This window comes from Syngnathoides biaculeatus, chromosome 3 (genome assembly GCF_019802595.1).
Source record: "Syngnathoides biaculeatus isolate LvHL_M chromosome 3, ASM1980259v1, whole genome shotgun sequence".
Lineage (NCBI taxonomy): Eukaryota > Metazoa > Chordata > Actinopteri > Syngnathiformes > Syngnathidae > Syngnathoides > Syngnathoides biaculeatus.
The window spans coordinates 36,082,706-36,109,027 of record NC_084642.1 but is presented as its reverse complement, the minus strand read 5'-3'; the positions used below and the strand labels follow the sequence as shown (position 1 = coordinate 36,109,027).

Below are 26,322 nucleotides of genomic sequence, written 5' to 3'. Positions count from 1 at the left end.
ACCTGAGCTGTAAAAGAATCCCACAAAGTTCACTTCTTGTATTGCTGACAATATGCAAGGTGACACCACTCCTTTCTCCCTGTTGTTTTTCCTTTTTCCACCAATCTCCTCCCATTTGTCAGAGGAGCTGAAATGGGAACAGGAGGGAGGCGGAGGGACTAAAATCAGAGTCCTCCCCTTGGAAGTAGAGGCGATTTATAGCATGTTTGTGCATGAGGTGGAATGGGAGGAGTGTTCGAGTGGAAAGGAAATGAGAGCACGAGGCAGCAACCGTTTGTGGAAGCGGGACGAAAGCCTTTAGAGACTAAAATAAAAGATGTGTGGAGTTTGTTTGATTGTTTGCGTCTGAGACACTCTGGAAATGAACAAAAAATAGCAGGAGGCAGTGATTCTGTCTCTACAGCTCACTGAACTTGCAACCTTAGGTTGGAGTGAAGTAATACAAAGTGATGGCGTAGAAATATACAGGTAAGAGCAAAGGTCACTTCTTGCATGGCAGCCTTGTGACCGTATCTCTGGGGGGAAAAAGAGTGTCGAATATGATTTTTATTCACATTCCATTCAAGAAAAAAATTCTAAATGGGGCATTTAGAATTTAGTGTTCCATGTAATAACTATACAGTGTTTACCTTCCAGGTAACATCAAGTTTTAATTTCTCGTTAGATTTTTGTGATCAATTATCACAGAGGCCATCATCGGTAAAGACTAGAGTGATGGAAGTGTTGGTGTTTTCTTTTACTGTGAGTGGCCAGAGAGATGGGTTGCTGTTGTTGTTGTAGTTCAAGTTGACTGATTTTTGTTAATACAATAGAGGTGAAAGGGTTTGCTCACAACATGAAAATTTGGTTTCTCCAAATTTTGCCTCAATTTGTTGGGTAGGGAAATATTCCAACAATTTTGTCATTTTCACTTATAGTTCAAACAGATAAATCAGGGTGGCCTGATGGCGCGGCTGGTTAGAGTATCTGCCTCACGGTTCTGAGGACCGGGGTTAAAATCCTGGCCGCCCCACTTGTGAGGGGTTTACATGTTCTCTCTGTGTTTGTGTGGGTGGGATTTCTCTTGTCATTCGTGTTTCCTCCCACATCCTAAAAACATGCATTAATTGGAAACTCTAAATTGCACTTAAGTGTGATTGTGAGTGCGGCTGTTGTTTGTTTCTATGTGACCTGCGATTAACAGACAACCAGTTTAGGGTGTACCCCACCTCCTTGCCTGAGGTTAGTTGGGATAGGCTCCAATGCGCCCAAAATCCTTGTTCGGATAAGCGGCTCAAATAATGGCTGGAAGAACAGATAAATTATGAAACTACTGACCATTCCCTAACTTAGAGATGTCATCATATAGAGTCGGATGCAGGGATGTCCAGATCCAATCTTTAAGATCGTAAATTTCTTTGATGTAGGCAAAAAACACAATTGTATCAGATCAGATCAGATGAAACTGAATCTGTAATTTTACCACTCTCATATAAGCAATCCATTCCATGCCCCTTTTATCCAGCAACACCCATGCAGCATGCAGATAGATCCCTTGATCACAACAACAGGTTACGAAGTTGCTAACATAGTAACAAGGAGTAAGAGGGAATGTTGCTTGCTTAAATTTATGGACACTCCAGTTGAAGTTGACTGTAAAAGTAAAGTAACATCACAGAATAACGCCAATTGAATTTTAAACTAGATCCCAAATTTCCTTTCTTTCTTTGATTTTGTTCACAAAAATCAAGAGGTCAAAGTTAACAAACAATTAATAAAAAACATCTGTGACGAGCTAACGAAAATTAACATTGAACCCAGACCGCTAATATCTCTCAAAATAATAAGAATTGGTGAACAAACACTGTATAAACATATCCATTCATCCATCCATCCATCCATCCATCCATTTTCTTAGTTGCTTTTCCTCACAAGGGTCGCTGGAGTGCTGGAGCCCACCCCAGCCGTCAACGGCCAGGAGATAGGGTACACCCTGAACTGATTGCCGGCCAATCGCAGGGCACATGAAGACAGACAACAGTCGTACTCGAAATCACACCTACGCACAATTCAGACTCTACAATTATTTTTTCATGTTTTTGGGATGTAGGAGGAAACCGGGAGTGCCTGGAGAACATGCAAAGTCCACACAGGCGGGGCCAGGATTTGAATCCTGGTCCTCAGAACTTTGAGGCCAATGCTTTACAGCAGAGTTCTGAGGAAAACCTTTTGAAAATTGATCGCAAAATTATCAAGCTCATATTAATTTTTTATGTCCATGCAGAGCAGCATGGTGGGCCAGCTGGAAAGCATTGGCCTCACAGTTCTGGGGACCCGGGTTCAATCCCAGCTCTCCCTGTGTGGAATTTGCATGTTCTCCCTGTACCTGTGTGAGTTTTTTCCGTGCACTCCGGTTTCCTCCCACATCTCAAAACAGGCAATATTAATTGGACACTCTAAATTGTCCCTAGGTGTGATTGTGAGTGCGTATGTTTGTCTCGATGTGCCCTGCGATTGGCTGACAACCAGTTCAGGGTGTAGCCCCCCTCTTGCCTGTTGACACCCTGGATAGGCTCCAGCACTCTGGATGGGCGGATGGCTGGATGGATGGATGGATGGATGGATGGATAGAAAAGCAAAAATGTGAATCACAGATTGTTCCATCTTATGTAAACACACGAAAGTAACAATGCAATTATGTTGTCATCAAAAGGGTGGAATGAATTGAAGAGAAGCTTTATTGGAACAATGCTCCTCAAACGAAATGATTAGCAGAGTTGCTCCTCAAAGAAAAGAAATATTTTGAGCCCCGCATTGTGGCTTTACCTTCTGTTTCTGATTATTGTTCTCTGTTTAAGTAACAGTTTTTCCAACATTCTATGCTACAATTTAATTGAAGTGTCAATTTTTATTGATGATATTAGATCAAAATAAGAATATTTTTTATCAGTATCGGTAAAAGTTGTATCCAGGTGTGCTGAAATAATATATCTTTGAAGGTATACGTGAAGTTATATTGTACTTTAAACCAGTGACAATGGTGAAATGCAGATGAAGATATTGATGACCTGGATGTTAGCTCAGTTTATCATAATGTTAATGTAGCGATTTTCAATTGTTCAAAACTACTATTTTGAAATACAACTCTGTGGACATGTACCCATTATAAGAGAGGAAGAGAAAGAATAAGATTTAGATGAGAAATACCAATAATAAAGAGAAACATTAGGCTGGTTTAGGATTCCATACTGAATGAAATGAGGTCCTCCCACAGGAAAATTTGTACAAAATCGTACAAGTCTGTTTGATGAAACCAAAGGGTGCATGCAAGAGTGAAACCAAACCCAAGTATTGATATTTTTTACGGCAGTATTGATGCAATTAAATACTGACTTGGTATCAATACTATCAATGTTTTAGATTGATCTGCCTACCACTTCACATTTCACTTTCACTTTAAGACCTGGTGTCTACCCCCACCCAGTTTTATTGATGGGCCATGGAGAGATGGGGCCCCCCTCCTCCCTTGGGTCCCAACTTCCTTTCGCCTCTCCTGTTGCCCTCACCCATCATTGCTCGCGACGGCTGTTTAAGATTGGCTCTCTTTTGACTGATTGTGACCTTATCCAGGTGGCAGCTTGCGCATGCATTAGGCACAGTTGGTGGCTAAGGACCCCATCCTCTCCTGGTGTGATGGTGGTAATGGTGGCAGTAAGGCACGCTGAGTGGTAGGGTTAAGTGTGGGGGGGGAGTAGTCGGCTACACATGGGCCTCTCTTTGGGACTGGTCGGAGCTCTTTGGTTGGGCTCGGAACCTCCTTTGGTCCTGAGGAGTGGTCGGTGTCCCCTTGGCTGCATACCCTGCACGATCAGGTGGCTGGCTTGGCCGCCACCTTAGAGGACCCAAATGCAATACTCGTTACAAGTTGTAGTGCGATCAGAGGGTTATAATGGCAGGCAGAATGTCGGTACACAGGCAATCAGTCCAAGAGGCAACAGTATCCAAAACGTGAGGCAAAAGGCAAGGTCAAAAACACAAGGCAAAGTCAGATTACCGTGAGTCAAAACCGTGGAAAGAGGAATGCGGGAATGTGAGATTGAGGTACAGCCTTCCTGTGCCTCTATAATTGAGTCATATTTTTGTCATGTTCCAAGCTTTTGCCTTGTAGTTATTGGATCTTGTTTCATGATTTTTTGATTTTGCCTTTTTGCTGTGTATTTTTGTGCTTCTGACTTTTTGGACTGCTTACCAGTGTATGACCTCTGCCTGAATTAAACCACCCTCAAAATCACATCCCTCTCTCGGAGTCCTGCATTTGGGTCAACTCAATACAGGCCTGTGGTCTTGGTACTCTGTAGGAGTCGATTTTTCTTGTCATAACATTGGTGTGCGACATTTGCAATTAATCTGGCTGGGCAAAGGTATGTGTGTGAGGAAGATCTGATGTTCACTGTATGATGTGGCTCTTTGGATCTTTGCCGTTCCGCAGTAAAAAATGTGGCTCTTCATTCATCTCCAACTGGTTGACCCCCCGGACTAGGGTGTACTCCACTCAAGTAAGCTTGGACCTGAACCATTTAGATGATATATAGAAATGGATGGAATTGCATCATGTGCGATATTTTATACAGTACTTCTACTCAAAAAAGAGATAAAAATATTTTCTTGACTTGTAGGTTGTTCGAGAGATACAGTATGTGTGATTGCCAGGAAGTAAAATACTTTTGGAAATTGCTAAAACATAGGTGTCAAAGGATGTCAGATAGCTTTTTACTTTTTAGATTTGAAGATTGAGCATGCCATTACTCCCAAATCCTTATTTGTAGGCATGGATGTTTTGGATGGTGATGGATTAAGGTCAAAGTGATTGCATGATACAACCAAGTGTTTTCTGCTTCAAAAATATAGTTTCTCTTTTCAATTTAAAAAGGATTATGCAAACAGTCCAAAGGGTCAGTTTTATTCTCATAATCTGAATAAAAACAGGTTGTTTTCAGTAGAAAACACTAAATTCAGGTTTTATTTTAATTTGATTGTAATGGAAGGAACCCATCAATAGGAAGAAAGAAAATAATTTGTATGAGGGTGAATATAATATGGATGACATCATTAGAGTACATTTTGTTTGCGCTGTACTGAACTGTTTTTGTCAAATACAAGCTGTTTTTTTTACATTATTGCATTAATCAGCAAAGTAAAACCCTTCTGTAATTATCTTGGTGTATAAGAGCACATTTAAACGTTGTCCACTTTACCAAACGCATGCTTTTACCCTTTGATTACGATGCTGTATGTTCCCATTAACTTATTGACAATGCAGGTTCACCATTTGGCTTTCATTTATACTTGTTTAAAAAGCTTAGGTGGTGTTACATCCTCTTAAAATATGGATTTTTTTTCCTCCAGGAAAATAATTCTTTTCTTGCATGATGAATATCAGGATTAAGTAGGTAAACAAAACAATAGTGTTTATTTTAGTTGTTTTGTGATTTTGTTCTATATGGGTTTTTATTTTACTATTACAGGTTTGAGCTTGAGACATTTCTGTAGACTACTGCAAAGTGAAATGCTGCTGCATATTGTCTCTCTCTCTCTCTCTCTCTCTCTCTCTCTCTCTCTCTCTCTCGCTCTATATATATATATATATATATATATATATATTTACTATATACAGTTGTGTTCATAAAAACATGACCTACCATATTAATCATTGTTTTATTAGAAATTACATTAAAATATGACAAATAATTTAATAGTGGAGTCATAGAAAACTAACAGATCTTGCATTTATGTTATGTAGTGTATGTGTTGTTGAATAATTACTTGAATGGGGTGTGTTCAAAATAATATCAGAGTTCAATTAATGATGTAATTTTTCTTCTTGTCCTTTTAGCTTGTCCTGTTGGGGGTCACCACAGCATGTCATCTTTTTCCATGTAAGCCGATTTCCTGGATCTTTCTCTCTAAAGGGTGTTAGGCTTCCCTCACAACATCCATCAACCTTCTCTTTGGTCTTCCTCTCGCTCTTTTGCCTGGCAGCTCCATCCTCAGCACCCTTCCACCAATATACTCACTCTCTCACCTCTGGAGATGTCCAAACCATCGAAGTCTGCGTTCTCAAACATTGTCTCCAAAACATTCAACTTTGGCTGTCCCTTTAATTAGCTCATTTCTAATCCTATCCAACCTGCTCACTCCGAACGAGAACCTCAACATCGTAATTTCTGCCACCTCCAGTTCTGCTTACTGTTGTTGCTTCAGTGCTACCATCTCTAATCAGTACATTATGGCCGGCCTCACTATTGTTTTATAAACGTTGCCCTTCATCCTAACAGAAACTCTTCTGTCGCATAACACACCAGACACCTTCGGCCAGTTGTTTCAACCTGCTTGGACCTGTTTCTTCACTTCCTTAACATACTCACTATTGCTCTGGATTCTTGATCCCAAGTATTTGAAGTCATCCATTTTCACTATCTCTTCTCCCTGGAGCCTCACTCTTCCCCCTCCACCCCTGTCATTCACGCACATATATTGTTTTACTTCAGCTAATCTTTATTCCTCTCCTTTCCAGTGCCTCCATGTTTCTAATTGTTCCTCCATTTGCTCCCTGCTTTCACTGCATATCAAAATATCATCTGCGAACATCATGGTCCAAGGGGATTCCAGTCAAACCTCGTCAGCCTATCCACTACAACTGCAAACAGGAAGGGGCTCAGAGCTGATCCCTGATGCAGTCCCACCTCCACCTTAAATTCCTCTGTCACACCTAAGGCATACCTCACCATTGTTCTGCTGCCATCATACATGTCCTGTACTATTTTAACATACTTCTCTGCCACACCAGACTTCCGCGTGCAGTACCACAGTTCCTCTCTTGATAGTCTGTCAAAGACATTCTCTAGATCCACAATGAAACAATGTAACTCCTTCTGACCTACTTTTCCACTAGCATCCTCAAGGCAAATAGTGCATCTGTGGTACTCCTTCTAGGCATGGAACCCTGCTGTTGCTCACAGATACTTACTTCTGTCATGAGTCTAGCCTCCACTACTCTTTCCCATAACTTAATTGTGTGGCTAATCAACTTTATTCCTCTATAATACCCAGAGCTCTGCACGTCTCCTTTGTTCTTAACCCACAGTTCTGCACGTCACCTTTGAGCTTAAATTAATGATGTAATTCATTCTCTGAAAAACAAACAAACATACAAAAAAACAGATGCCAATCAGGTGGCCCTTATTTAAGGATAAAGCCAGTAGCTTTAATATATATACAATTTATCTTTTAAAGCAGAGAAAATGGGTTAATCTAGAAATAGATCAAATAAGATCCTGAAAATTCAGCCACATCACTCTTGCTCTGTCGTCCTCGCACTGTCTCGCTGTTGATTTTGGGATTCAGTACAAAATGCTAATTCACTTTTCAGAGAACTCAATAGTCAGGCTCCAACATTTTTTTTTTTCCTTTTCAGCTTGTCCTGTTAGAGGTCGCCACAGTGTGTTATCCTTTTTCATGTAAGACAATCTCTTGCATTCTCTTCTCCAACACCAATTGCTCTCATCTCTTCATTTACTAGAGCTATCAATCCTCTTTCTGATCTTCCTTGAGCTCTCCTGTCTGGCACGGCTTCACTCACCGCGTCTACCAATATACTTACTATCTTTCATCTGGATGTGTCAAAAGCATTGAAGTCCAAAGCATCTAACCCTGGCTGTCCCTCTAATGATCTAATTTCTAATCCTATCCAACCTACTCACTCCTAGCGAAAACCTTAGCATCTTCATTTCTGCCACCTCCAGCTCTGCTTCCTGTTGTCTCTTCATTGCCACCACCTCTAATCCATACATCATGGGCAGCCTCACCACTGTTTTATAAACTTTGCCCTTCATCTTAGCAGAGACTCTTCTGTCACATAACACAGCTAACATCCACCTCCACACGTTCCAGCCTGCTTGGACTAATTTTTTAACTTGCTTACCATACCATTGCTCTTGACTATTGATGGCAAGTATTTGGAATCATCCACCCTTGCTATTGCTTCTCTCTGTAGGCTCACTCTTCCCCCTCCACCACTCTCGTTCATGCACAGTTTCATGTAGTGTGAAACCACACAGCCATTTGAAAGAAATCTTTGTGACCTAAAAAATAAACCCATAAAAACAAAGTACTGAGTCACTGTGCAACAAAAGTTTACCAGTGATGTAATTATGCAAATGATGCAGACTTCTCGAGCAAATAAGTGCAGTTTTAAAGGACTAATAGAGCAATACATACTCGTTGACTATTTTGCAAATGGTCAGCAAGAAATTTAAGGAATTAAAAGTGATTATTAGTACTGCAATCATCTGCAACAGTGATAATTGTGTAAATGGTGCAGATACTTCTCAAGGATGAGTGGCCGTTATTGGTCAAAAACAGATATGCAAGTCCTACAGAGTGGTGAGACTACTCAAGTGAGTGCATGAATTATGTACATACCCTTTCCCAAAAGAAAAGAATATCAATGACTTTATTTATTTATTTCCATAATTTGATTCAAAAAGTAAAACAGGGCCCATAATTTAAAAACATTCAAGTATTTGTAGTAGTATTCAAGTGCTCACTACATCTAAACCCCATTGAGAATCTATGGGGTATTATCAACAGAAAAAGGGGGGCAACAGACAAAATCAAAGAAGAACTGACAGCAAGCATCAAGGAAATCTGGTTCTTGCATAACTCCCTGGCAATAAGACTGGCAATGGCACATCAAGGCAGTGATTAAAGCAAAGGGATTCCCAGCAAAGTATTGAAGATTAACACATTGTTTTGAAAATACCATATTTTGATTAATTTAAAATGACATTTTTTTCTACCAATACCGAGAAATAAATGATGATTTCTTCACAGGATGCAATTTTTTTTACTCCTGATTTTGTGAGTGCTATGAACTGGAACCTCTCATTATTTAAAAATGGATATATACTTAGAATTTTTTAAATTGTGGACCCTGAATCTATGATCTACAAAAGATTAACTTGGTTTTCTGGAATTATTAAAATAAATAAACTTATCCATGGTATTTAAAATTTTTGGAAAGAGTCTTGAAATGGGCAGCACGGTGGCACAGCTGAAGAGCATTGGCCTTACATTTCTGAGGTCTGGGGTTCAAATCCCGGTGTGCCTGTGTGGAGTTTGCATGTTCTCCCCATGCCTGCGTGTCTTTCCTCTGGGCAGTCTGCTTTCCTACCACATTCAAAAATATACATTAATTCGAGACTCTAAATTGCCTCTAGGTGTGATTGTGATTGTGACAGTTATCTGTCTACATGTGCCCTGCAATTGGCTGGCAACTAGTTCAGGGTGTACACTGCCTCCTGCCCTTTGACAGCTGGGATTGGCTCCAGCTCTCCCATGATGCTTGTGAGGATAGGTAGCTCAGAAAATGGATGGATGGATGGATGGAGTTGGCATGACAGAGATGTGATCGCAATCTCTCAAGACAAAAATTGGCAAGATGTTGAATTAGAATTGTAAGTTAGCTGTGTAAAATGTTAATGACAAGAGGGAAGAAGCTGCTGGAATGTTACTTTGTGGTTCTTGAGCGAAGGAGCTGGAAGGGGGGCGGTGAGTTTGGTGATCGAAATGTGGAGGGTCAAGGAAAATTTTCCATGCTCTTGTCTTAGTTCAGGCAGTGTGCAGTTCTTCAAAAGTGGGTATGGACTGTTGCAGTCAATGTTACAATGAAGAAAATAAGTATTTGAACACCCTGCTATATTGCAATTGAAATCATGGGAGGGGGGGGGGGTCTGAATTTTCATCAGAGGTGCATGTCCACTGTGAGAGAAACAATCTCAAAAGAAAAATCTAGAAATCACAATGTATGATTTTTTAACGATTTATTTGTGTGATACAGCTGCAAATAAGTATTTGAACACCTGACTATTAATTCTGACCCTCTAAGACCTGCTGGGTCCCCCTTTAAAAGTCCACCTCCACTCTATGTATTATCCTGAATCAGATGGACCTGTGTGAGGTCGTTAGCTGCATAACAACACCTGTCCACCCCATACAATCAGGAAGACTCAAACTTGCAACATGGTCAGGACCAAAGAGCTGTCGAAAGACACCAGAGACATAATTGTACAACTCCACACGGCTGGAAAGGGCTAGGGAGAAATTACCAAGCAGCTTGGTGAAAAAAGGTCCACCGTTGGAGCAATCATTAGAAAATGGAAGAAGCTAAACATGACGGTCTATCTCAATCCGAGTGGAGCCCCATGCAAGATATCACCTCGGGGGTCTCAATGATCCTTATAAAGGTGAAGAATCAGCCGAGGACTACATGACAGGACTTGGTCAATGACCTGAAAAGAGCTGGGACCACAGTTTCCTGGGTGATTTTCTTCCTTTTAACATAATGAAAATACTGTACTCTCAATGAGCACACAACTCAGAAGAAAAATGTTTGGAAAGTGAAACCCTGTGCACCCGTTTCTAAAGCCATGGAACTCCAGTGACACAAAGGCTATTTGTTTAAATAGACTCAAATGCGAATTTAGGTCTTCCAAATTTGAGTGATTTATTTACAAAAGAGTGACATTAATTGATTCTGGCCAGTATAAGCAATGCAACAATTGTATTGTTTCATACAGTTTAAAATGGTTTCTTCTTCTCCTTCCCAGATAAAAAGATGCACACTACCTGAGTTGTTATCTGCACTCTTCTCCCTAACCCACCACCCTTGACCTCTGACCTTCATAACTCTCGATTGCCATCGCATCATGACCTTGCTGTGCCGTGGACGCCTGAAGCTTTTAGTAGTGTTTCTAATGACCATCATCCTGATTACCGGGCTCTACCAGCTATCTGGAAGCCTGGAGAGTGAGTACAAATCTACACAGGGAAGTGCAGTATGTGCAAATAGTTTGAGAATATTGAGTATCGACTATTATAATTTCGGTTTGGCTCAAATCAGAAAAATGACGCGTTTGAGTACAGAAAACATCCTAATGGTATTAAGGGCAATTTTCTGATTTCTGTTCAATTTTGATCATTTATGGAGCCTGCTCAGTTGCGTTTGAGTCTCCATTCTAATGTCACTGGCAGATATTAAGACCACAAATGGTCAGCACTGTGTAGTAATTAAAATTTTTCGTAGTATTTTGAACTTCAATTGATCTTTCCTCAATCCTATATAAATATCCACAAGCATAATGTCAGGATCTGGTCAGTTGCTACAGCACAACTGGCTTTCTAACGTTTTTGCAGGGTGTCTCATCTGGTTAAAACTTCAAATATTTTGATTATGTAGTTTTTGTACATCTGTTTGGGTCTGGTGACAAACTTATGACTTTAATTTTACGACTTTACTTTTCATCAATAGCGGCATTTTGAAGGTGCTTTAATCTTTTCCAAAATATCCAGTACAGTAGGTGCAACATAAAAAAAAAAAAAATTGTCATTGCTGCATCTATTGACTAGAGAACATGATGTCAAACCTAAGGCCGCCAGGCTGGATCCAGCTCTCTGCTTCCTTTTATGCAGCATACAAAAACTTGTCAACATTTTTTCCTCAAGCTTTGTTCTAAACTAGTGATCTGTTATAAAAATGACAATATTCAAATACATCAATTTTGTAATGCAACCTTCTCTCGTTTAGCACAGGGGTTACATGACATAAAAAAATGTGTGCCTGGATAAATGCAGTGGGTTGCGTCGGGAAGGATATCCGGCTTAAAACTTTGCCAAACACAAATGAGGGTTCATCTGAGGAATCCCATACTGGATTGGTCATGGCCCCGGTTAACAATGCCCTCCCCCGACACCGTTAACCTGCAGGTGGAAATTCAGCTACTGTGGGTCGAAGACAAAGAAGATTAGGAAACCGTGTCCTGGGTTGTGCCTTGGGTCTCTTTCCGGTGGGATGTGGCAGGAAGACTTTACCAGGGAATTACCAGGGAGACATTTGAATCAGATGCCCCAACCACCTCGATTCTGAGCCAATCCTGGATGAACAAGCTTCTCACCCACTCTTTTAGCGAGAGCCTGGACGCCCAACAGAGGAAACTCATTTTAGCTGCTTGTATCCGAAATCTTGTTCTGTCAGTCATGACCCACATCTCATGACCATTGGTGAGGTAGGAATGTAGATTGACTGTTAAATTGAGAGCTTCACCTTTAGACTTAACTCCTTCTTTACCACAACAGATCGATACAAAGTCTGCATTACCGCAGATGCTTCACCCATCTGTCTGTCATTCTTCCGTCACTCGTGAACAAGACCCCAAGATTCTTGAACTCCACCACTTGGAGCAGGATCTCATCACCGACCTGGAGAAAGCATGCCACCCTTTTCTGACCGAGTCCCATGGTTATAGATTTGGAGGTGCTGATTCTCATCCCACAGCGGCTTCACACTTGGCTGCGAACCGCTCCACTGAAAATTAGAGATCATAGTCTGATGAAACATACGGAACTACAACATCTGAAAAAAGCAGAGATGCAATACTGAGGTCACGAAACTGAACCCCCTCTACACCTCGACTGCGCCTCGAGATTCTGTCCATAAAAGTTATAAACAGAATCAGTGACAAAGGACAAGTTTAGCCTTATCCAACTCTAAGTGGAAATGAGTCTACCTTACTGCTGGCAATGTGGACCAAACTCTGACACCGGTCAATTAGGGTATTTGAGATTCGACTTTCTGATGGCCCCCAACTTTAACAACCCTGAAAAGACCTTACCAGGGAAGGTCAGGAATGTGATCTTCCTGTAGTTGCTACAAACCTCCGGTCCCCCTTTTTAAAAAGGAGCAACCACCCCAGTCCTCCAATCCAGAGGTACTGTCCTCGATGTCCAGACGATGTTGGATTGGCATATCAAACAGGAGGGGCCAGCAACATCGAAATCCTTTAGGAACTCTGGGCGAATCTCATCCAACCCTGAGGCCTTGCTACCAAGGAGCTTTTTTAACCACCTCGGTGACCTCAACCCCAGAGATAGGAGAGCCCACCTCAGATAACCTAGACTCTACTTCCTCCTGGGAAGGTGTCTCATTGGAATTTAAGAGGTCTTTGATGTATTCTCCCCACCGACTCACTATGTCCCAAGTTGAGTTCAGCATCACCCCATTCTCACGATATACATTGTTGACAGTGCACGGCTTCCCCTTCCTGAAATGGCGGATGGTGGACCAGTATTTCCTCAAAGCCACCTTTAAGTCTTTCACCTTGGCCTCACTGAACTCCTCCCATACCGGAGTTTTTGCTTCAGCGACCACCAAAGCTGCATTCTGCTTGGCCAGCCGGTACCCATTAGTTGCTTCATGAGTCCCACAGGCCAAAAATGCCTGATAGGACTCCTTCTTCATTTTCACAGCATCCTTCACCGTTGGTGTCCACCATCAGGTTCAAGGATTACTGCCGTGCGAGGCACTGACTGACCACCTTACAGCCACAGCTTCAGTGTGCCTCCTCAGCAATAGAGGTATTGAACTTGGTCCACTCAGACTGAATGTCCCCAGCATCCCATGAAACATAAGGAAAGTTCTTTGGGAGGTGGGAGTTGAAACACTTTCTGACAAGGGATCCTGTCTGCACCCTCATGAAATGTTTGGGCCTGCCACGTCGGACTGGCATCTTCTTCCAGCGAGGATGAAAACCACATTGCTCCTCCTGAATCTGAGATTCGACTTACCAACGGAACCTCCTCTCCAGCACCCCTAAATAGACCTACCAGGTAGGACTGGGATCTTCCTCCACCATTGGAGCCAGTTCATCACCAGGTGGTGATCAGTTGATAGCTTTGCTCTTCTCTTCACCTAAGTGTCCAAGACATGTGGTCTTCAGTCCAATGACACAACCATAAAGTCAATCATAAAACTGTGACCTAGGGTTGCCTGTTGCCAAGTGTGCCCTTATGCTTGAATATGGTGCTGGTTATGGACAGCCCAAGATGAGGACAAAAGTCCAGTAACATCCAATTCCAATCACATCCTTCCAGGTATCACTGTCATTGCACACGTGATCATAGAACTCCCCCTGCTGAACGATAGAGTCCCCAGTGGGAGCACTATCCAGCGCTCCCTCTAAAGACTCCTAAAACCGTGGGTGTGGTGTCACTTGCCTTTTGCATGTTGGCTGTAAAATCTGCCTGCTGGCACATCAAGTGGTGTCAAATGTCTCTGAAGAAGGCGAATAGTAATCACTGAAATTGCACAAGGTTTAAAGAAAGAAGTTAAAAACTTTGACTTAATAAGAAGACATGATTCACATTTGGCAGCATGGTTGCACAGCTGGAAGGTGTTGGCCTCACAGTTCTGAGGACCCGGGTTGAATCTCAGCCTTTCCTGTGTGGAGTTTGCATGTTCTCCTAGTGCCTGCACGGGTTTTCTCCAGGCACTGCGGTAGCCTCCCACATCACATAAACATGCAACATTAATTGGACAAACTAAACATGATTGTGAGTGTGGCAGTTTGTCTTGATGTTCCCTGCGATTTGCTGGCAACCAGTTCAGGGTGTGCCCTGCCTCCTGCCCATTGACACCTAGGATAGGCTCCAGCACTCCCGTGACCCTTGTAAGGATAAGCGGCTAAGAAAATGGATGGATGGATGGATGGATGGATGGATGGATGGATGGATGCATGAATAGATGGATTCACATTTTTGAGACAAATAACAAACTTCAAGCGGACACTTATTTATTTTCCCAAGCCATGCAGACCAGCAACATAAGGATGAAAGTGCAGAACCCTGGTCTGGTCCCTGACCGTGGATGACCCTGACAGTTTTTTTTTCCCCCCAAATGTCTGGTCACTTTTACATTGTACCACAGCACAACACAGGCACAACATGTCTTGGCGGGTGCACCAAAAGGACGTGGGGCCTGCTGGCCACCTCCGCAGCAGCGATTGACAATGGTCTCCACTCCCTTAGCCAATCAGGATGCAAAACATAATGTGGGGTTTCCCTTAGTGAATCAGGATACAGAATACGATGCACATTCAGACACTATAAAAAAAATTAAAGTGTGCTGTGCTGTAAAAAAAATGCACACAGACACATGAAAAAATGTTTAAAAGCGATGAAAGTGAATCACATTGTAGCGAAGGAGCACTGTATACCAAATTGATTATTGGGCTTCCCATACGGAACACATTAGCTATAGGAAATGGTGATGTAACAGCTCCGGGTTCTAGCAGCACATCTAGTCCAAAAACAAACACAGTAGAGCTCAGCTTCTGGCGAGTTGACATCATGGTTAGCAACATACTGAATGTATTGCAAAATGTCAAGTTTGTTCACCTGCATCCTAAATCATGGTGGGTGCCTTAAAAAACAAGTGCACTGTGTTAGTGCCTTAACTCATCAACAAAATCAAGTTCAGTCTTGATCTTTTATTTTTTCTGTCCTACAGATGGTCGGTCCTTGTTCCTTCCCCCCTGTTTAGCTGACACGCCCGCATCTCAGTTCTTAGAACGAGTGATCCTTGAGTCACGGGTTCGGGAGGTGGAAGAAGAGAACAGGCAGATCAGACTACAGCTTAGCCAGTCACAAAGCACTGCTACCCACTCAACTGAGAGAACTTATGGCAACCAGCAGTGGGGCACCTCTGCTGACACTGTACCAGAGGATGGGTACAACACAGCAGAGGAGAAGAACAATGATACTGAGTGTTCAAGATTGCCTACCATCCATAAGTGTGAGGTAATGAAACAATCATTAACTTTTCCCCAACATATCAGGCTTGTCTCCTGGGTGGCTGTTCTTAGTGTTGACCTTTTTTGATTTGGGGGTATAATTACAAATGTTATGGTTTCAAAACTAATTCATTCTTGCCTTACTGTCGTCAGGGGTGAACCAGTGAGTTGACAAATTGGCCTTTCAATGTGTAGACTTTGTCAATGTTCGTAGGACTTCAAATCACCAGTCATGTGTTTTGGCATTATAAACATGGATCCCTCACAGACAGTACCAGGTGAGGAGTTTGATGAGTCAGTGTAACAAACTAGTTGTCACGGGTGTGGTAATTTGCCTGTCTCACGTCGCCTGCTCCTGGGAGCAGCCTCTGCCTCTTTACCTTGTCTTCATTAATTGCACCATGTATATAAACATTGGGTCTCATTCTGGTCGTTGACAGTTCCTTGTACCTTATCGTCATGTTCCATCATCCCTTGTTCCTCGTCAATCACTCATAGAAAGTGATACAGTGGATTGTGTTATTTTTACCTTGCCTCTTTGCCTCACAATTTGGATACTGTTGCTTTTTTGGACTGCCTACCCATGTACCGATCGCTGCCTGAAATTAAACTTATCCTCTTCACTGTCCCTTGTTGTTGGAGTCATGCATTGGCTCCTATCCTGTCATCTGTCCTTGACACTCGCAGCAGTGCCTTAAACATATGGAAATATTTAACTAAAATTGTGACTGTGCAATTCTGATGTTTTGTGATTGGCTCGCTCTTGTCAAGTGCCATTCTGCGGTGCTACTCAACCGTCTTCTTCATCATACACAAGTACGGCTTCATGTTAGCAACGTCACCAGTGCACAAGATGGTCATGGTTTGAAAATACAGTAAATTCTTGATACAGACAAAAGAAACGGCCAACCCTTATTCGTGGCCTGCAATGACTTTGATGGGAATGAAGGTGCTGTCGAAGTTGAAACTATTAATGTCAAAGTTTAGGCATACACATCATGGGCTAGCGATGGCAGAAAGCATCCATAATCCAATAAAATGAGGATGAAGTGCCAACCTTGCATGTCTTTCCATCTTTGAAGGTTAAATGATAGATGACAAAGTAATATGCAAGAATAATATTGTGATGTAAGATGTAGCGCTCAAACTTGACCTTGAAAATTGAAGCGTTACTTTGTGGTGCAGTCTATTAGTTTATGGGAGATTTCATCACTTGCGTCACAGTTGTGCTGGCACCCATCTCAGATCACTCTGCATGAGAGCAAAGGTCAGAGGTGGTGGAAATTAAGATACTGATGTTCTCTCTTCACCATGTTGGAGAGGAATAGAAATTAGCTCATCAGAGGGACAGGCAAGGTTAGATGTTTGGGAGAGAAAGCTTGAGAGAGGAGACACATACCTAGAAGAGGGATTATATTATTGGTAGGAGGAGGATGAGGAAGGAGCTGCCAGGGCAGGGAGCCAGAGGAAGACCAAAGAGAAGGTTGATAGTGAGGAAATTGATGATGGCAGTTGGTGTTACAGACTTGGATGCAGGAGATAGGCTTACATGGAAAAGTATGACACGCTGTGTTGACCCCTAATGGGACAAGCCGAAAGGAAAAGGAAGATTTAGGATTATTTTTAGATGACCTTTTTTGGAAAAAATCACTACTTTTAGATGAAATGAGTGTAGGTTTGAGCTCCAAGAATTAAGAACAATTGAAACTGTTCCCATAATCCTTCAAATAAAAAAAAAAATCCAAGTTTCTGTCTAGTTCGCTGACGCTGAAGAGCATAATGTCAGAAAATAACAAAAAAGTGGCAAAACCAATTAAAAAGATTGTGCACGGAGACGTCCTTGTCCCGAATGGAAGCGGCAAATAAAAGTGTTTTAAGTCGATTAAAATAAATTACCAGTCAGCTCAATGCAACACTTGGATTTAATTTATATTGTGCTCAGGATACTTTCACGATTTGTAGAAATCTGTGGTTCAGCCTACACTGCACAGAACTTCACTGAAGTCAATTGGGTGAGTGAAACAAAATACGTCAATGTCAATGTTGAGGCATCTAACATTAAACAGTGTGTTTAAGGGCAGCACCGACTGCTGGAGAAAAAGTCCTTGTGCGTTTTAACACACTTGGCCAATAAAGCTGATTCTGATTCACTCGAGCACTGGTGGTTTTTACTGTTTATATGAGTCTTCAAACCAACCTAAGAGTTGATGACAGACAGATGAAAATGTAAATTATACTGGAAGGAAAGTAGAAACAGTCATACGACAAGATTAACATTGAGCTAAAGCAATACGAAATGTCAAACTAGCAACTTTACATCACAATGATACAATAGCTGTTTTAATAATGTTATACAATGTGCCCTTACCCATTCGTGGTTCACCATTCACCACTCTGCATATTTACAGATTTTACTCATAACGTTTTTTATTTTTCATAATTTACAGTATTTTCACATCAATAATGTGCACTTACAGATCTTAAATTCTCTCCTGAATAGATGGCACACCTTATGTTCACACTGAGGTTTAACATCTGTAAATTTTTTGGGATTTTTTCCAATGATAAACGCTTGAACACACTGACTACACGGTTAGCATGCATGTTCAAGCTACCAAATGATGACACTCATGAGACAATGAGAAACAATTGCATTGAACATCTGTAAGCAGAAGAAGCTTACATTGCCCTCCACGCTGCCCGTGTAGGCAGGTCATTACTGATGATATATTACACACTCACAGTGTCAACATCAAAACTAAAACGTGCTGGAGCCTATCCCAGCTGTCAACGGGCAGAAGCAGGGTACACCATGTACTGGTTGCCAGCCAATCGCAGGGCACATAGAGACAAACAGCCACACTCACAATCGCATCTAGGGGAAATTTACAGTGTCCAATTAATGTTGCATGTTTTGGGTACGCTGGAGGAAACCGGAGTGCCCGGAGAAAACCCATGCAGGCACGGAGAGAACATGCCAACTCCACACAGGTGGGGCCGGGATTGATCTGAGATCTGTGAGGCCAAAACTTTACAGCTGCGCCACTGTGCCGCCATATTCATACGAGTGGACGGATTTACATAAATATCACATCGAGATCAGTGAAATAAGAACTTGTATACTTGTATACTTATACATTGGAAATTTGTTCGATCGGCATCTGGAAACTGCCCAAGAAGTGTGAAGTTCATCTCTGTTGAAGCAGTAAAGCAGCCTGAAATAGCTCGGGCATCAAGGAATTGGAATAGGAGGCCATGAGCATGGGCAGAGCAATGTATTACAACTGTTGTTAGAGCGGAAGATGTGCCATCGCTTCATCAATAGCTGGATAACAATAATGACCAGAGCCAGGACATTATCGACCTGTAAGAACTCATGGGAACACTGCTGTCACTATGGACAGTTGGACAAAAACGGCACGTTGGCTCAGCTGGTAAAGCGTGGGCCTCATAGTTCTGAGGTACCTCGTTCAATCCCGGACCCGGGAGTAGTAGTTTGCATGTTCTCCTCATACCTGTGTGGGTTTCCACTAGGCACTCCGGTTTCCTCCCACATTCCAAAAACATGCAACATTAATTGCACACTCTAAATTGCCCTGAGGTGTCATTGTGAGTGTGGCTGTTTGTTTCAATGTGCCCTGCAATGGGCCTCCTGCCCGTTGACAGCTGGGATAGGCTCCAGTACTCCCTGTGATCCTTGTGAGGATTAGTGGTGAAGAAAATGGATGGATGGACAAAAACAACAACCCAGTCATCTGTTTTCCAAGCCACTTTTTCTGACTAGGGTCACGGGAGTAAATTCCATTCTAATTTTTACAATGAAGCTTGTATTACATTTTATTCCGTTAATTGATACCACGATAGGAATTTTACATCATATCACCTTTTCTTCCTCTAATATTTACAGTTTTATGTCTCCACAGGTAATACATGTCGCCTGTGTTTGTGCTGGACACAACGCCAGTAGAGACATGGTGACACTGGTCAAGTCTGTCCTCTTTCACAGGTGAGATATGTTTTTTTTTACTTTTGGAGAATCAGTAATGGGGGTCATTAATAGTCATGGCATGAAAGAATGGATTGACAAAAAGCTGTAATAAAATAAAAATAATATATTTCAAATGTTTGCTACAACCATTACCATTGATGTACACTTTGATCATGTAGACTTTTCTAGAGTGATAGTATATATAGATAGTATAATAGTTTTTAGCTGGATTTGAGATTGATCTTGAGAAAATAATTACACTAAATTAATAAAAGACAATTTCGTTCCCATTTGTGATGACCCCTGTTTCTTGGAATCAAAATGTTTAGAAGGGGGTTGTCCACACAGTTCTGAGATCTGGGATTCTAATCGTGGCCCTGCCTGTGTAAAGTTTGCATGTTCTCCCCATGCCTGCATGGGTTTTCGCTGTGTACTTCGGTTTCCTCCCACATCCCAAAAACAGGCATTAATTGGAGACTAAATTGCCCTTAAGTGTGATTGTGAGTGGGATAGGTTGTTCATTTCTATGTGCCCTCCGCATTCTCCTTCCCAATGATAGCTGGGATAGGCTCCAGCACCCCTGCGACCCTTGTGAGGATAAGCGGCTCTGAAAAAGGTTGGGTGGATGTTTAGAAGGCCATGCTCAGTTGTATTCTGAAATAATCAACAGTGGTTTATGATGATTTGAAAAATGGTCAATGAGTTATGACCAAAAAGGTGGAAGCCCCACACCACAAATAAATTTTGGTCAATGGTGACCATGTTTTTGAAATGAAATTTTATAGACGTGTTTGGCACTCCTGAAGAGTGTGTACCGACATCAATACTATTTAAAAACACCACAAGGTCATATTACATGATTGTAATTTTGTGAAAATTTGATTAAATTTGCCACAGCAGTTTTCCATAATGCAAAAATCATTTTTGACATGGTCACATTTGAAGGTAATCCCAGGTTTATCGGATGAGGAGGAGACAATATCCTTTCAAAATCTGTCCGCATAATATACGTACAGAAAATGGGTTGGCCGTTTATGGCGCCTCCTTTGTGTTGCGCTTAAGTGGTATCCATCCATTTTTATAGCTACTCTTCCTCACAAGGGTCACGGGAGTGGTCAAGCCTATCACAGCTATCTTCAGGCAGGAGTCGGGGTACACTCAGAACAGAACTGGTTGCTATGAAGATAAAAAATTTTTAATGATTAGGCAATTTGTCAATGACTTATGGCCAATTTGTGATAATCTGGAAAGGCGTTTGGGTCGATGCCGGCCATGTATTTAAGTAAGTTTTTCTCCAACTTTCCAAACTTATCTATTATCTTTTTATTTTTTATTTTATTTTATTTTGATAAATGTGCTTGATCACCTCATGTTTAGAACTAATTGTATTGAGTTTGTTTCAAATTTGTAGGAGAAACCCTCTTCACTTTCATTTTATCACTGATGCTGTGGCCAACCAAATTTTGACCTCCCTGTTTCAGTCCTGGATGGTCCCCTCTGTGCAAGTTAGCTTTTATGATGCAGAAGAACTCAAGGTAAGAGTATGCCAGGTACTACTCGCAACAGTGTCAGCCCTTGTCCCAATAGTACGACGATGCACTTGCTCGACAACGCCCTTGCCTCCTCGTTCCTGTCAGGAAAAGCTTGAGACACGACAATTATCATATCAAAAGACAGTCTCTGCTGTCCAAGGGAGCCCTAAAGATAAAGGTGAAGAGTTTGTTTTCAAAATGAGACATATCCAAACATTCTATTCTTGGCAAAGTGAGACATATCAAAATTTCGACTTAAACCTTCAGGAGCAGCTGTATTTTTTTTAAAAAATCAGTTGCTTTTGATAGGCAATCATGAAAACTATTTGCCTTTCAACATTTCAAGCATTTTAAAATAATATTTAAGACCATGACCACCACATTTAGAGAGTTAGGTATCAGAAATAAGGGTCAGTCACCAGTCACAATTTTCACAATTAGCTCACTAATGTCAGATGTTGAAAAAGGAGATGAAAAAATGGGAATTTCTTTTAAAAAGGTGTTTTTCAATTATTTAGAAACTGTTTGTTTGTTCAGTATGAGGTCTTGGAAAGGCTGAGTTTATATCATTGTAATTTTGTGTATCTGTATGCGATTCTGCAATCCGACATCTGCAGGCATTGTGTCACTCAGTTGATTAATTTTGTTTATAAGTTGATGTGAGATCATTAAGAAAGTAAACTGCTTCAAACCAGTCTACCAAGGTTGATATAGGTTGCGAGGGATACCAGCAGAAAAAAAATAGGTAGTCCATCTCATACACACATCTCCAAAATGAAATCAGTTTCAAACTCACAAATTCACTGTTTGAAATCTGACTCATTGAGTCTCCTTTCTTTTGATTTTATTTATAGCTGTCGCTCTCGGGGGAAAGAACACTGCAGAATAGGATATAAGTCTGTAGTAATAATAACAGTATTCATAATGCTCATAGACAGAAATTGAGTCTACTCCAAGGGTGTTGATTTCCTTTTAATGTCACCTTTTCTTAAGTCATAGCCGATAAGTTTCCTTATAAAAAATGGCAAAAAAAAATTGCATAGAATTATAAAAATGTATTCATTCATTAATGATCGTTGGTGAAATATTTTGAACAACAAAATTACACAACCATAGACAAAACAGTATGTTTATTACATTCAGATACAATGGTACTTGGATGAGAACTGAAGTATTAAATTGCAATAATTTCATAAAGAATTAAAATTAAATAAGAAACGCACCCTCACAATGGGACAGCCTGCAAGTAAACCAGCACAATCACTGATTCATTTATTCGATATTATTAAACATTGATAAACAAAATACAAGACTTAGTTCAGCTTGAAAGCAAAAAACACTGTAAAGATAAAATCGACAAAAATGCATGCCAAGGATCCAAATAAAAAAACATGGTAAAATGTATCACTTGGCAAAACATTGAAAAGGTTTGCTACTGACTGTACTGGATATTTTTCAGTGTAAACAAAAACAATCTACAAAGATCAAAAGTCTTTATTTTCTTTCAATTCATAAGTAGAAAAGAAACATTACTGATTCACACATCAGTAGATTCTATTAAAAATAGAATTCATGTAAAAGAAAATCCAAATGTGATAAAAAAGGAAACAATAGGTCAACTTCACAAAGAGAAAAAATAGGGTCTACTATCATAGCAAGCGCTTCTTCTTTTCTGACCCCGTTTCCGCTGGGTTTCTTTTCCTTCCCAGCTTCATTCTCTCCGGTGTCTCGTACATAAAATCAAACTCGACATTAGCATCTCTCTCAAACGTGGGCGCAGCCATTTTGGATGATGATGTGGAAGATACCGGAACTTCCCTCTAGACGAATTCTGATTGGATGCTCCTTGCTTCAGCAGCGCACGCTGATTGAACGACATTATGTCGCATTTTGCTCTAAATAAGATCTCGATATGTCGCATTTTGAAATAAAACGCAATCTTCCTTGGCTGATATAGAACGATATGTCGCACTTTCAACAAAAATCAGAGTATCCCGATAACTACCATTCGGAGCTGGATAATTTTGCGTGAGTTTCGTAAATCTAAAAAAAAATGCCTATGTCGCGTTTTGAAAACAAACTCTTCAGGTCTTCTTGAACAAAATTCATTTCAGAACCAGGTTTAAAAGAGCATCAAAGTGCAGACATTAATACAAAAACTGCACAGCTCAGATAGCATGAGCACATAAAGTCACAGCCTTTATCTGTGAAATCAGATTTGTCTTATTAATATTTTCTGTCAGAGGGATGTTGGACCTGTCTGATAAGTGGATGTTCAAGATTAGTTGGAGGTTAATTACCAGTTTAGCCTGTAAGTCCAATATTTTATCAATACTCTTTTGTAGTGAGACTCCCATCAATAGAATATTGTACACTAGCCACTTTATTTGATGGAGATGTTTTGTCTTCACAGAGACAAGACTTGATTTTGTTTGAGACGTGTATATTTATGATTGAAGTTGTTGTTTTCACATTGTATTAAACCAAGAGTTGTTTCTTACATTTTGGGCCTGTCATTTACGTAAATAAGGTAGCCAAAATATGAACAAGGGTTCTGAAAACAAGAAACTGTAATAACTTCAATCTTGTGAAAGGCTGTTACACTGATGAAATATCAAGGAGATACTTTCATTATTTTATTGGCATACCATACTATTTTACAAAGTTGACTTGAGTTACCATCTTGGCAAAATATTTCACTATTACTGTGAATTTTGTCTGCAACAACCGGTGGCTGAGAAAAAAAAGGTAATATCTTTGTTATACTGTATTTACCGGATGACAAAGTGCACCTAAACTACAAATGGACAAATGGACCTAAATGACCAGATGATGTGTTTAATCATGTAGATGGTTATGTGGAGCCGGGAGGAACGGTTGGTACGTTGTCACAGCATGTGACTAAAACGGGCCAATCCTGAGAGCGGCTTTCCCCATGAAGCAAGTTTGTTGATGTGTGTGGCAAGTTTTTCTGTGTGAATATCTTATCATACCGGTGCAAATGGTATATATCCAGCTAGTTTATGGAGGAAAAAAAACACTATACAGAGTTAGGGTTAACATTACATGCATGCATTGAATGGTCCCAGCAAGCTTTGCGCCACCACTAAGGATGTAAATAACGTTTAAAGTGCATGTTTTGTGTAAATTATTTCTTCAGTAATTGATTTTTGTTTTATGATTTGCCAGTTATGCTATTCTGCTTGGGCGGCTCAGTGGAGCAGCTGGAAAGTGTTGGCTTCACAGTTCTGAGGTCCAGGGTTCAATCCCAGCTCTGCCTATGTGGAGTTTGCATGTTCTCCCCGTGTCCGCGTGGGTTTTCTCCGGGAACTTGGGTTTCCGGCCACATCCCAAAAATATGCAATGTTAATTGGAGACTCTAATTTGCCCCTTGGTGTGATTGTGAGTGCGGCTGTTTGTCTCGATGTGCCCTGCGATTGGCTGACAACCAGTTCAGGGTGTACCCTGCCTCCTGCCTGTTGACAGTTGGGATAAGGTCCACCACTCCTGCGACCCTCGTGAGGATAAACAGCTAAGAAAATGGATGGACGGCTATTTTGTTTGCTATGGTGTGTTAATTTTAGTTTGGATTTGACACCATGAGTGTGAATAACGTTGACTAATGACTTGCCTACGCTGTCAGTGTGTAAGGTTTTTCTGCTTACAAATATAAAGTTGCAATTGGTCCTCACTGCTTGGTAAGCACCATCACTTGCTAGATTTAATGCATGCATGCTAACAAAGTGATATGCATGTTTTAGGTTGTGCCTTGTTGTAGTAGTCATATAACAAAATTTACAGATTTTGGAACTTGGTGTGTACACAGGGCGCAGATGAAAAGGTGCCCTGTTAGTTTAGGAGAAAATTTAAAGGGGATTTCCAGTGAACAATGTATTTAATAGGTCATGTAATATGTACTCTATTTTGACAATGTGATGTTAAATCCTCTCTCATTTAATAGTGTTTTGAGAAGATTTTTGTCGACAATTATGAATTTTCAGGGGCGCTGCCATTTTCGGGACAAGAATGACGCGGAGTCTGACGAGCGAGCTCGGGTGGCGGGGAGCGAGCTCACGGCTCCGGCACTCGGCAGAGTGAGCTCCCCCAGCGAACCCTGGAGGTCACTCCCCGAAGCTCGGGTCATGGCCTCCCCGACCGCCGAAGCTCGGCTAACGGCCTCCCCGGACACCGAAGCTCGGCTAACGGCCTCCGCTGCCGAAGCCTGGCTTGTGGCCCGCTGCCGGAGCTCGGTTGTCAGACTCCGCGTCCTTCCCGTCCGAAGAACCATCCGCGGCTGCCGGGGGCTGGCCCGGGAGCTCCGTGGGCCTTTGTTTACGCACTGATGTCCCACGTTTAGGCCTCCGAGTACTCGGACTCCGCGTCATTCCGCCCGAAGAACCATCCGCATATTCAACATTATTTACAGCCACAGGTTCAAATCTGTATGGACGTATTCCTCCGTCTTCCCGGTCAACCGATACTGCTATTTTGTCATCAGATGAGGATAAATCCAAGAAAGCGCTGGGCACAAATGGTGTCCCATGTAATCCACCATTTGGAACAGCACGTAAGACGTCACATCCGCATACGTAGGTCATGTGACAGCGCCCCTGAAAATTCATAATTGCCGATAAAAATCTTCTCAAAACACTATTAAATGAGAGAAGATTTAACATTACACTGTTAAAATAGAATACATATTACATGACCTATTGTATACATTGTTCATGCAAACCACTGGATTCCCCTTTCAGACTTTTCAGTGCAAGTTATTGTCATGAAAATCTGGTACATTATGGGGAAAAAAACAAAAACTTTAGAGAGCAAAATCTGGTAATAGGTGTCTGTGAACAGTGAACCGCGAATGGTTAAGGGCATACTGTATTTTGTGTTTTTACGTCTCATGCTTCGTTTTGCTATGAGCCTACCAAAAAGTAGCACAGTCTTCTTCTATGTATGCTTGAGGCAGCTTCTTCTCTTTCTATGTGCAATTGAGATAGATTCTTCGATATGCAATGGAAGTCGATTCTTCATCTTCTATGTGCGCTTGAGGTAGATTCTTCTTCTACGCAGGCTAAAGGCAAAGTCTTCTTCTTCTTCACATTGGAGGAATCTGCGCATGGCCTAACCTGAATGCAAT

The 26,322-nt window shown here is 41.3% G+C and overlaps 1 protein-coding gene across 9 annotated transcripts in view; it reads left to right on the top strand.

The window, feature by feature from the left end:
• The window catches only part of LOC133498589 (xylosyl- and glucuronyltransferase LARGE2s), a 110,135-nt gene that overhangs the window by 40,284 nt on the left and 43,529 nt on the right, over positions 1–26,322 (top strand). For 2 of the 9 annotated variants that reach the window (XM_061815625.1, XM_061815617.1), the window contains exons 1-6: positions 257–468; positions 5,873–5,915; positions 10,647–10,845; positions 15,380–15,669; positions 19,586–19,668; positions 21,062–21,185. In XM_061815625.1, coding sequence (XP_061671609.1) covers positions 10,746–10,845; positions 15,380–15,669; positions 19,586–19,668; positions 21,062–21,185 — 597 coding nt within the window. In that variant the 5' untranslated portion in view covers positions 257–468; positions 5,873–5,915; positions 10,647–10,745. Of the gene's footprint in view, positions 1–256; positions 469–5,872; positions 5,916–7,453; positions 7,497–10,646; positions 10,846–15,379; positions 15,670–19,585; positions 19,669–21,061; positions 21,186–26,322 lie in introns of those variants that run through there. The other 7 variants (XM_061815618.1, XM_061815620.1, XM_061815622.1 and 4 more) reach the window with 5 other exon arrangements.